The 13,088-nt window shown below is 44.2% G+C and overlaps 1 protein-coding gene across 1 annotated transcript in view; it reads left to right on the forward strand.

Moving 5' to 3' along the window:
* LOC102379182 (carbonic anhydrase 3-like) overlaps window positions 1-13,088 on the forward strand; it is a 23,701-nt gene that overhangs the window by 7,493 nt on the left and 3,120 nt on the right. The window contains exons 4-5 of the mRNA XM_014518508.1: window positions 8,775-8,893; window positions 11,213-11,305. Coding sequence (XP_014373994.1) covers window positions 8,775-8,893; window positions 11,213-11,305 — 212 coding nt within the window. The remainder of the gene's footprint in view (window positions 1-8,774; window positions 8,894-11,212; window positions 11,306-13,088) is intronic.

The following is a 13,088-nucleotide window of genomic DNA, read 5'->3' on the forward strand; positions in this document are numbered from 1 at the left end:
TGGAGGACCCAAGGGGACAATTGGCCAGTTTCTCCCAGAGGCGATCATGGGACACCAGATCGAAGGCTTTTTTGAAGTCAAGATATATGACATCAATCTCTTCTCCCTTGTCCAGGTGATAGGTCACCTGGTCGTAGAAGGAAATGAGATTGGTCAAGCAAGACCTACCCGCAACAAACCCGTGCTGGCTATCCCTTAAGATGTTGGCGTCGGCCAGTCCATTAAGGATGGCCTCTTTAATAAACTTTTCTAAGATCTTCCCCGGGATAGAAGTCAGGCTGATGGGCCTATAGTTAGCCGGATCCACTTTTCTCCCTTTCTTGAAGATAGGCACCACATTGGCCTTCTTCCAGTCTTCGGGCACTACACCAGAGCGCCAAGAGTTTTCAAAGATCCGTGCTAGAGGCTGGGCTATGATGCTCGCCAGCTCCTTGAGTACCCTGGGGTGAAGATTGTCAGGGCCGGCTGACTTGAAGGTATCCAGCTTCTCACGATGTTCCTTCAGAAAGTCAGCATTAATGGAGGGCAGGGGATCACCCTCACCTGGACTTCCCGGCCCTGTAGCGGGCATGGGCGTCCCATGGGACTGATGAAAGACTGACGCAAAGTACCTATTTAATAGGTTGGCTTTTTCGTGGGCGTCAGTTGTCAGTTGCCCCATCTGGTTCAGCAAGGGTCCAATGTTGCCCCTGCTTTTCCTCCGGCTCCCCACATATCTGAAAAAGGACTTTTTATTGTCCTTGATGCTCAAAGCTAGCTGGAGTTCAGTTGCAGCCTTGGCTTTCCTGGTCTGCTCCCTACAGGACCAGACCAGTGCAGAATAATCCTCCTTGGAGGTGACTCCCATCCTCCACCCTTTGTAGGCCTTTCTTTTTAGCCTCAGGAGATCTGCTAGGTTCAATTGTTTGAATTGGGGGTGTACTTGGTAGCCGTGTTGGTCTGAGACAAAAAGACATACAACAAACTAGAACTCTTGGTTCGAAAATGATACCTTTTATTAGACTAAATGGAAAATGGCAAGAAAATTGTCCTTTTCTGCAAGCTTTCGGGATCAAAGTCCCTTTGTCAGGCTCTGGGAAAAGTGTAGATGGTACAAGATGGTAAAAAGTCCCATAGGTAGGAAATAAACAATTTTCTTGCCATTTTCCATTTAGTCTAATAAAAGGTATCATTTTCGAACCAAGAGTTCTAGTTTTTTTATGTCCTATTGTTTGAATTGAGCTTTCTTTGTGCCTTGGAGTCAGCTTACTGAGCTGTGTCTTCCAGCAGCTCAGCAGCATCAGCACCTATGTACCTATCTCTTTAAAACCACTGCACCTATCTCCTTGAAACCTGGCAGGCTTCATGGCCTCAGCAGGTGATACTACGCCTGCTGTTTTCATCCTGCTCTGCCTTAATACACACACGTGGCATGAGTTTTGCTTGTCAGTAGTCTGAGGTAAAGTTTCCCTGAAACCCCCACACCTATCTCCTTGAAACTTGACAGGCTTTGTAGCCTCAGCAGGGGCTACCATCCCTGCTGTTTTCATTCTAGTCATGAAAGAAATGACAAAGTTATAGGCATTTTCATGATTCTCCATTATAGCCTATGGGTGAAATGTCAAAATGCCTCGAAACAACGAAGCAGTTTCGACGCAACGAAGTGGAACAGCACTTCAAAACAGTGAAACAAAACACTGTCCCTTTGAAATGGCAAAACAGAAGTTGAACGAAATGGTGCTGTTTTGCACAGCCCTACTGGATTTATAAGAAAGGCTTGAATCTATAGGTCAATGTAGTCGATGTAACATCTCATCTGAGATGAGATGTTATTGTAGCATTAGTAAGTTAAATAAGCTATTAATTTTATGTAATGTTTCAATGACTAATCATCAGGCGTTGCTGGCGAGGATGGTGAGGGAGGGGCTGGGATGAAGGAATCTGTCTTTCTGGGTGCATCTACATGTGCTATTAAGGCGATGTGTGCCATTCACCCCAGACTCAGCTGCTCCTGGGCATAATGTCTGCACATGTGCCCAGTACAGCAGCACTTTGAGCCAGGATGGAACAGCTCCAGGCTAGCAAGGGAGCTTGGGGGATCAGTCCCGGGCTCCGGGTGGTGGCATCAAGGGGCATAGGGGCTGGCTGGGGCATGAGGGAGCTACAGTGTGGGGCTAGGTGGCAGGCAGCCCCAGCACTGTAGTACCCTTGTGCCCCAGCCAGCCCTGGTCACCATCTACACGTGCATTTTGGTGGAGTAACTTACTCTGCTGTAAGATAGTATTGTCCCAGACAGTACTATCCTACGGAGGACTTAATTTACTGTGTCCTAACAGCAGTACACGTGTAGACTATGAAACTTTACTGTGGAGCTAATTAGTCAACCGTGCAGTAAAGCACACATGTAGATGCACCCACTGTGGCTCAGCCAATAGGAGAGCTCTGGAAATGGGTAGAAGAAGATATAGATTTTTTTTCCCACCCTTCCCTTACACTGCTGATCTGAGGTGCGCCTTTCTGGACTAAACCACCAAACTTGAATAAAAGCAGCTTATGAAGATGCCCACTGGAATTCATATTATCAGAGATCCTGATTTTGCCAAGCTTGGCACTGCCCTGTGTAGGCACCCTCTTGTAATGCCCTCACTCCAGCAGTCACCTCTGGTTTCTCCCCTGATATCCCCGGTGGAAATTCTCTTGCCAGTTGTCCTTCCCACCCTCCTGCCATTGACTTTGACAGCTACAGGATAGGAGTTTGGATCTCCACAGTGCAGACACATTTCCTGTAAGTATCCCTCTATCTTCCTGTAGGATCTTCCACTGCCTCACCAAAGCTTTTTGTAGCAGTGTTCTTTTTTGGAAGTAGTGTGTACCTAAAAGCTTAAGCAGATGTTTAATTGTATATGTTTCTGTTGTCCAAGGGAAAAAATAATAGTAACATCTCTTCTTTGGGAAGAGAAACCAAACTCAACCAAAAGCTTTCATTTTGGTCTAATCCTCCATAAAGTTTTGAGTGTTAAAATAACTTTATTTTTATATTGGACAAATCCCAAATCATTAAAAAAAGTATCCTTTAAACTCCTGCTATTTAACCTGCCCTCACAACTCACCTGCCACAACTTACAAACAGGTGGCATGGTCCAGCTTTATTAGTTAGGAAACAGTGGCAGCAGATTTTCTAACTCTTCCATTTATTTGGTTTGTTACATTTTCAGTAAGTTCCTTACACCCAGGTCATCAAAGGCATTGAGATATTTTAGTTTTTCTTCCTGAATTTCCCCATAAGGAAAATTAAATGGAAATTATGAAAATATTTATCTACCTTTGTGTGTCACTTTTTAAGAGGCTTTTGTTAGAATATTATATAACTAAATTATTTATGCTGATTAATGTATTAATAAAGGCTCTTACAGTTTCAAGAATTCCACAATTAAAACCCAGTACATTTTTGCTAATGTTCCCTATAGCAATGACACATGTCAACTAAAGATAGAAACAACAAAGTTAAGCCTTCCACTCTGGGTTTAGTGCATCTTTTATCCCTGGGTAATCCAGCATGCATGATCGCAAGCATTAATTTAGGTCCAGCAATCCTTAGGCACAGGAGGATTTAAGAACTGTATTAATGTTAACTTTGAACTTCCATGCTGTTGTTGGTGTTTAAAACTCGCATGGTATTCAGAGCAAGCCTCTGGGGCTGTACTTTAGGAGTGGATTGTTAGCTTTCTGCCTAGAGACATAGGTTTCATTTCTGCCTTGGGTCACAAATGAAAGTGGATTTGAGAGCTTGGCTGATAGTAGCCTGTAGGCCAAAGGCCCAGAATTGGAGGGAAGGATTTGTCTAAAAAAAAAAATTTATGCACATAGTTTCTTTCATTCCTGTCGAGGTATATTCACAGTCTGGTCCTTACACGCTATATTGATTTATGGCAAGTCTACAGTTCTTCTCGCTGAATATTTTGGCCGCACAATGTCTCTATAGGACTCCAGCTACATGCTGTCAAACTCTTGGTTTCAGATTGATTGAATACAACTAAACCAGCCTTTAATAGGAATTTCGTGCTGTGGGAAAAATCAGACACAGAAAATAGGGAGAATTATAGAGTTGAGTGTAGAATTTTTTTACCTTTAATGCTCCTCAAGTTATCTTGTATGATATTCTCTTGTGTGAATGCAAAGAGCTAAAACATTAAAGACCCCTGGTACACGTTCTATTAATGGCACTGTGATCTGATTGCCATTCTCAACAACTTGTACCTCCTGCCATGTCGCATACATTGCAGGAAGCATGACTTCAGGAATGGAGACAGGTCACAACTGTATCCTGCATTTCCCAGTGCAGGGAGAGCCTGGGGACATAATTATGCCTCCCCCTGTACCGGTAAGATGAAAGCTGGGCATCTACAGCCTGGTGTGAACTATTGCAGTCCCAGGGCTGGGACTAACAATCATTTGCTTAATAGTTTTAGCCACACTGGAGCTGGCAGGAAACTCCAGTGCAGTTTTGGGGCTGGGACCCACAATCAGGTGATTGTGGGTCCAAGCCCTGTGACTGCCCTGGGGCTCATCTCAGACCCCATTTGCCTGGATGTCAGAAAACCTCAGCTGCAGCCCCGCTGCATATGCAGTTTTTTAAGATCCCAGTGGATGAGAACCCTGGGATCAAGGAACCTCTCCACAATGCCAGGATTCCTGCAGCTAGGATGTAGGAGCTGTGGAGCAAGGCAGTCAACTTTCCTGATTGCAGGGAGCCATGGCTGAAAACAGCAGGGTACAGCCTCATGCAGGGCTGCATGCCATGGCTGTCAGCCTGCCAACATGGGGAGCTGTCACCCAAGCCTCACCATGCAACTGACATGAGGATGCCTGGTGAGGACCCTTCCACATGTTCAGTTTAAGGCACAATGAAAATTGACCACAAAAATATTACACAGTTTGTGGAATAATATTGTGGCTGGCTTTCCATTTTGTTTTGCCATTACTTGTCTGAATGTGTGGCTATGTTACTATTTAAGACAGAATTAATAGGTTGATTGAGTCTGAAGTGTAGCGTCTGCCAGGGACCAAAGAGATTGTTAAGAGTCAAGTGGGAAAGGCCACACAGATGCAAACAGGAATCCTTCAGGAAACAACAGGGAAGATTGGGAATACCTGTGACTTAGCTTTCCAGGCTAAGAATGAGTTACTCTTTCCAAGGCTAAGTCTAGAATCAAAGGGGATAAGTTAGTTTTGACAGGCATGCAAGAGAGATGCAGAGAGATTCTGCTGCAAACAGTAGTCAGTTTCTCTGAGCCAGGAATAGGGGTTTTCTCAGTGGAAAGGAGTTTATAATTGTTTGTTAGAAAAGATGAAGGGCCTGGGTTGGGGAAGTAGACCTAGAGGATTATTTGTGGCTTTCCCCCTCTGCTCTGTGTATTATGTTCCTTTTGGACAAAAAAAAATATTTTGTGTATAAAGAAGCCTGTCACAGCCAGTGTCACAGACTCCTGGAAGAAATTAGTTTCATAGAACAAACTCAGCTTGGTCCTGCGCAGGAATAAACTGTCCCAGTGCACAGAAAGACTAGCAAGTATGGCAAAAGACTATCTTGGCTTGGCTTAGCAGGGAACTCTTCAATGAGCTAAAACACAAAAAGGAAGCTTACAAGAAGTAGAAACTTGAACAAGCAACTAGGATAAGAGTATTGCTCCCAGCAGGGATGAAATTAGGAAGGCCAAAGCACTGGCTGGAGCAAGGGTCGTGTGTGGTGCTGTCCCAGAGCTGCTGGGTGGCCACTGTGTGCAGCGCTTACCACTCTGTGCTGTACATGGTGCCCATTCCAGCCACTGCAGTATCCACACTGCACACACCACAGGTCCCAGACAAGCTGGAACAGCTGTTGGAACAGGTATGCTGGGGGTGGGGAAGAGGTCCACAGGCCCAGTTCAGCCTGTGGACCACCTGTGTACCACTCATCCGGCTTGTGGACCCAGATGAGTTTGACGTCCCTGGTTTATACGTTTGGAAATCTGGGCTGTAGCCGTTTTTATCATTGGAGTAGCTGGGCAGGTGTTTTCAACCAGAAAGAGAAGAAGGTGCCAGGTTTGTCATCTTAAGAGTGTACTTGAGAGGGACAAAAGAGGGCTTGCTCAGTAGCTAACATCAGGTAAAATTATTTGCAGAAAGGGAAAAATTTCCTCTCTAGGTGGAAAATGTCAAGGGGAAACACTAAGGCCATAATCATAGAGAAGTAGGGCTGGAAGAGACTTCCATAGGTCATCTAGCCAAATATCCTGCCTCAGGTAGGATCATTCCTATCCAAGGCAGGATCACCCCTATCCAAAATATACTTTTCTGTCTCTGTTTTCCTGGGACAACTAAGACCAGGGAACTTGGCATAGGCTGACCTCTCCAACCAAATCCATACAGCTCAAATCTAAGTTCCGTCTAATACCAGAAACAGTAGCATCTTCCTTAGCCCTTTGCTGAGCCACCAGAATATTAGACTTAAGTATTTAAAAGGAAGGAGCTGTGGAGGAAGAGAAGCCTAAAGTGTGTGAAATTCTTCTGTTTTGGAGTTTGACAAATAGATTGCAGTCTTGTTCTACTCTTTGGTTTATAGATGACTGAACAAAGAAGTCACTGGATGTGTCTACACATGCATTGATGCACTTTTATTAATGTGCATTACATTTAGTACCTCCAATATGAGATACTATGAGGTACTAAATAAATACGCATTAGGTTGTGCTAATGTGTAGTAGCACAAGTGCATGCTTTTTAGGTAATGCTTAATATGCAGTAGCCTATTCTACTGCACATTAGCATATTAGCATTGTTTTTTATGCACCACTTTAATGCACAGTAGAATATGCTACTGCACAGTAAAGTGCACATGTATTCATGCCCTGTATCCCCTCCAGCTTAAAAGAATACCAGCAAACATTGGGAGCCAAAGACTAGTGTGAGCTAGCAAACAGGACAGCTAACAGGGAAATTTGATTTGGAGTGTTTTGGTGATGGAGGAGCAGCTCCTGTTTACACAGGATCAATGAATTTGTGTATTTGGTGTTGTGTCTGCATGGTGGTAATATGTATTTTGTTGCCTCTGATGGTATAGAAATCACTGGGATTTTTTTATTTTTTTGAGAGTCTACTAGAAGCATTTGTTACTCAGGAGCTTTCCTGCCATGGCTTCTAGTTGGGCTTAATTAAGTGGCATGTGAGTGGGGTGGAAAAGAGTCTGCTATATCTGAGGTAAAAGTAAATCTCGGTTTGCTGTTGCTACAGAATTGGATAATCTGCATCCCAGAATAACAAGATAATGGGAGAAAACACAACATAAATTTATCCAAAAAAGATTATATCAGACCAATCTAATATCCTCCTATGAAGTATAACTTACTTCCTACACAAGGGCAATGATCTAATCTATCTAGACTTAAACACAGCCTTTCACATAGTGGAGATGTTATCACCCACTTATTTGACAGGACTGCTGCATGTAGCCAAATATAGCTTGGAGGCTCTGAGTATAAAATGTATAAAAACAGACTACACTGGACTTTAAAAACTGTTCATTCTCTTCCTCACATCCAATATCAAGGGACATGTTACATATGTTTCTTTTGCAACCATTGATCACTAGTCCTTACTCTTAATAAAACTGAGCTTCCTTTTCATTTCTACCTCAAATAATAGAAAACTGCTTCAAAGACCTTGGGTTCAGTTACAAGCAGAAACAAAATAAGGGTCCCTCTTCACTACTTTTGAGCCAGGTCTACTTTGTAGATTGTTCTGGACCCTTTGTTTTATCCTTGGAATTTGGGCTGCGAAACAGGTAAACTTTAATGTTTTCCTGATGAGAGCATAGAAAGTTGTATCATTTGCCTTCAGGGTTTCTGTGCGCTCACGGTATACATGTGTGTGTCTTGGACCATGCTTTCTAAACAAAATCAAGATGACAGAAGGAATCCAGTTGGAAGATCTTTCTACATTTTACAGATACCTTAGTTTTTTTATGTTGTTGGGTCTGAAAACCAGGTACAAGTCAAGCCATATTTATAGATGAGAGAAACATGATTGTTTTTTCTTGAGGCCTTCTAACCTCACCTCATGACAGATTTTAAATAAGTTGTAGTAGCCCATAAGTTAAAGTGAAGTGTTAGAAAAGTATAACTTGGTCTGTCTATTTATTTTAATGGCAAATTAATGGCCTTAGCAGGTATTGTTATTATAGTTTAGAAATACCCTGTATTATATGTCCATAAAAATGCATTAAAATAGGCATCTTTCCAATACTTTGTTTTAAATATTTCAGTAAAAAATATGAAAGTAGACTTATTCCTTATCTATTCAGAATGCAGGTTCTTACCTAATAAATAAGTTGGATGAGGCACATAGCTTTTAGTACTTTACACACCTTTTAAGCTGATTTTAGACATACTCCTATTATGTCTTTAGAACTTCATGACATGATCGTTGTTGAAGAATAATGAGCACCTTTCCTCCACAAGCTCTATGTGCTACTGTTAGAGAAATCGGACCTGTTCTTCAGCCAGTAACTAATTCTATGGTTTGACTGTATTTGTGACTTTTTATACCTATAGAGTCTAATCCTTATTTACTGCGTCACCCTTATGTATAGGACCATACAGGACAAATCCTACTAGATTTGCAAAGTGCCCTCAACTCTCACTGAATTCATTTTTGAAGGTTCTCAATACCTTTTCAGGTTTGGGGGGCCTGAAGATGCAGGAAATGCATGCAAAGCTTCTTGAAAAAGGCCTACCATTGAGGTATGTTATCATTTGCAGTTCTGAGAGGTGGACCTATTCAAGGAGCCTACAGGCTGCGACAACTTCATTTTCACTGGGGTTCTTCTGATGACCATGGCTCAGAGCACGTTGTGGATGGAGTGAAATATGCAGCAGAGGTAGGGCCCTTTCTAATTTTTCTCTGTTAACATATAATGCAAATTTAAGTGTGGTGTGGTGCAGCTGGGCAAACTGCCCAAGTTCATTTTTCAGGTTGGTTTATAAAATGTTGTGGAAAGGGCTGTGAATGATTTCCTCTCTGCTCCCCTGTGTGAAAATATCAACCATAGTCATTCTGAAAGTATCAACCATAGTCAACCTACTTCCTATTTGCTGCTTGAACCAATTAATTCAATTTCCCCAAATATCTCCTTGTTTCCATCAGTGAGAGTCCTTTTCTTTGACCTTTACTTGCAGAAATAAGACTTGGCCCTTGTCTTCTGTACAGAAGATAGAACACATGGAATGTATGATGTTTTTTAAATGCATTTGGAGATCTGAGGCTAGGCTGCTTTTATCCTTAACAGTGTCATGTAGCTTGGCACTGACAGAAAGCAGTATTCTATGTTGCATATTTAGAGAGAATGTTGGGCCTTTTTTCATTACTTTATGATAATGGTTACACTGACTAAATTGAATTAAACTATTGGAGAGTCTCCTGCAAGATTACAGTCTAAATGCAATAATACCGTGCTAATAGTCCATGTAAATATGTACAAATTCCACATATGTTCAGGTATTTCCCAGGGACACTTGTTGTATTAATCATTATACAGACAGGTCCTCTAGAACAGCATTTCTCAACCTGTAGGTCGCGACCCAAAAGTGGATCGCAAGAATATAATGAAAGGGTTGTGAAGAAACTTCAAAAATGGATTGATAAACTTAAAAAAATGGATTGTCCTTTAAAGGAGGAAAATGTGGGAAACAATGGGTTTCCCTTTGCAAGCTGGCAGAGTTCTAGCCTCCAAGGGACTGCTTGGGGCTGGGGGGAGTGAGAGGAGGGTGATCAGGCATGGGATGCCACATTCATGTGGCAGCCAGGCAGCATGGAGAGCAGCTCCAGGTAAGTCTATGGGGTGGGGGGAGGTGTGGGGCATAGACAAAGCATCGGCAGGATGGGGGCTCACAGGCAAGGTGTTGCAGGGGTACGGTGGAGGCACGTGCAGGCATGGGTCTGCAGCCTGGCCAGATTGACACAGGTAGGATCTGCCTCTGCTGCCCAGCAGGTAGGACCCAGTGTGGGAGGGAGAGCGGGGCAGCAGGCCTCAATGCTGTCATCGGCAGGACCCCGCACCAGCCGCCACACCCGCAAGGGGGGGGCAGAAAGCCTCAATGCTGTCATCGGCAGGACCCTGCACCAGCTGCACCACCAGCAGCATGAGGAGCAATGAATTGGGGAGGAGAGGGGGCCCATGCTGCCCTCACCTCCTCCCAGTGCCAGCCGCTCATATGCTGGGCTGTGGCTCTACCCTGCCTCCATGGACCACTGCCACACACCTCAGGACACAGCTCTATCCCAGAGAGGAGCTGGGGTGGCAGGCAGCACAGGTGGCCTGAGAGGAGTGGTGATGGCAGCTGGGCCATGGCAGCAGGGTAGAGTTGCAGCCCCGTGCCCAAGCAGCTGGTGGCAGGAGGAAGTGAGGGCAGCATGGCCTCCCTTCCTGCATCTGTTACCCCTCAAGCTGCTGATGGTGCAGCTGGCACAGGGGTCCCAGCAGTGGTGGCAGCAGCAATAAGTCTTGCCGCTTGGGATGAGGGGCAGCAGATTGGGAGTGACGGGCACTGGCAGGGCCAGGGAGCTGTTTTCTACTTAAACTATTTACTGGGTCGGGACTGGGCATCAATGTTTACAAGTGGGTCCTGGTACAAAAAAGGTTGAGAACTGCTGCTCTAGAAAAAAAAAAATGTTCTGAAAAATGCCCTGAGCAGAGATGAGAGAGAATTGTTATCTTGTTAATTCCCTGCCAGTGGGGATGGAGTAGAATCAGGAGCTGTAGCACAGTATTTTATAAGGCACTGCTTAATCAAGAGTCTTTGGTTGGAATTTCTCTAACCTGAAAATGTGTCTGAGGAAAAAAACATGTCAATAGGAAACTCCAATGTTACATGTATGAATATTACATGCATCTGTAATATTTTCTCTTTTGCATTATATGTCTAATTTTAAGCAAGTTTTCTATTATTCTCTGCATTGCTCCATGGTCAATTTTTTATGCTACATTTAAAAAGCAAATTGTTAACATATGACTTATGGGAAGCATAAGAAAAAACTGTAGCAGGGATTGGATGTACTTTATTCATATTTTCTGCATTCTGTGAGTGCACCCCACTGCACTCAGGTTTCAGTGGGGTGCATGAGAAATGCATGATAGTGTCATTGATAGCTTTATATTGCATAACAGAATTGATAACATCCAGCTTCTTTTTGTTCCCAGCTTCACATGGTGCACTGGAATCCAAAACATGGTAATTTTGCTCCAGCTTTGAAACAACGTGATGGAGTGGCTATAGTGGGTGTTTTTCTGAAAGTAAGTTTATTTTTGGTAGTACTGTACATATACTGTAGCCCATTTGGGGGAAAGCTGTTTCTGTTGTACAGCCTTGCATTGCTTTGCATTATAGGAAAACATTGCATAGGCTGAAGTTTTTATGAGACCTGGTCCCCTTATAATTTGTTGCATGCAGAGAGACTCTTAAAATGCACTCATTCCTGTGTGCCTCATCTCCAGCATTTAGTAACATGTGAACAAAGGTCACTTTAGAGCAGCATTTCTCAACCTGTGGATCACAACCCAAAAGTGGGTCTCAAGAAGATTTCAGAGGCTCATGAGCTGTGGGTTGAGAAATGCTGATCCTGGGAAAGCACAGAGACTGTGGCAGAACAGAGTGGCGGGGGCGAGCTGCAAGTCTGGGCTGGATGCTCACAGAAGCGGGGTGGCTTGGAGATGCTGCTCAGGGGGGCAGAATGGGCTGTGATCAGGCTGTGATCAGGCTGCCTGGCATGGTGGTGATATAAAAAAGAAGACTAGAGAGAGGTCACAACTTCCACTGTTTGTGCCTCACAGTTACATAGACACATTCATCCAGTTGACAAAAGACAGGGTTAACAAAATATAAAACAAACAGGAGAACAAGCAATACTGGTTGGTGAAATATAAAAGGCACAAAATACAGAATGTCAAATAACAAGGTATATAGGGCCTAGGTGCCTGGAGAGGGAGAAAAGGGGAAAACACAATGACCCCTTTCCACTGCAACAAGAATTTTACGCTGTTATATCATTCATCCCAAGCCACCCCAGTTGGGATTTGAACTCAGAGCTCTCACGTGGTAGGCAGAAACTCTAACACACAGCTACCAATGTTAGTACTATGCAAAATTGCTCGGGGCTCATGTTGAGCTTCCTAGCCTCTTTTTGGAGGAGCTAGAAGCAGGGCTGGGAACCTCTCAGGTCGCTGCTCAGATCCTTGCTGGAGCTGAGGAGCCTCTCCTACTGGCCGCATGCTGCGCTGCTGAGGGTCCAACTGCTGCCTGCAGGTCCCACTCCTTCAGGTGCTTCTGGGGCAACTGCTCCCACCCCACTGACCCTGCTCTTGCCAGCTCTTTTAAGCTCCTTCCTTGTGGTCCCTCGCTGGTCTCTCCTGAGTCAGCTGCACTGCCCCTTTTATCCCCCTCCAGGTGACCCAAGGGGCCAATCAGGGGACCTGCAGGGTGAGACTTTGGGGCCTGGTTGGTGAGGAAAGGGAATCCCAAGTCCTCCAATCACCTTTTACCCCTTCAAAACCCCTGGGCTAAGTCACTGCCAGCTAGCCCATCACACTGCCAAGCGTGCTGGGGAGCCCCCTACACTTCTGTGGGGGCCATCTGCCCCAGCATTGCAGCATTCATGAGCCACCTGCTACCTTGAGGTATATAGAAAAAACTTTTAAAACTGTGTCTATGTCCGAATTGCCGAATCGTTCTGAATCGATTCAGAGGGTTCCAGTTTGATTTGGAGAGATTAAAGGGTCCTCTGATTCAGTTCGGATTTGGAGATTTGGCCACCGAATCAGGGACTGAAGCTTTGCACAACCCTAGTGAGCAGCTATCTTATTTTTAGATGCTGTTGCTAAGGGCCTTCTTTTGTACTGTATACAGCTGTGATACCATCCTCCTTTGCTCTTCTCCTTTTTCACTTTCCTGAGATGATATCCTTTGCTAAGCTATCGACTTTCTGCTTGTATCTGCCCTGGACACCAGTACAACATATCGTTTTATTCTTTCATAAAATGAGGCTACTGTATAAGGGCCAAAGTATACACTTTGCAGGAA

The sequence above is a fragment of the Alligator sinensis genome, unplaced genomic scaffold (genome assembly GCF_000455745.1).
Source record: "Alligator sinensis unplaced genomic scaffold, ASM45574v1 scaffold717_1, whole genome shotgun sequence".
Taxonomy (NCBI): Eukaryota; Metazoa; Chordata; order Crocodylia; family Alligatoridae; genus Alligator; species Alligator sinensis.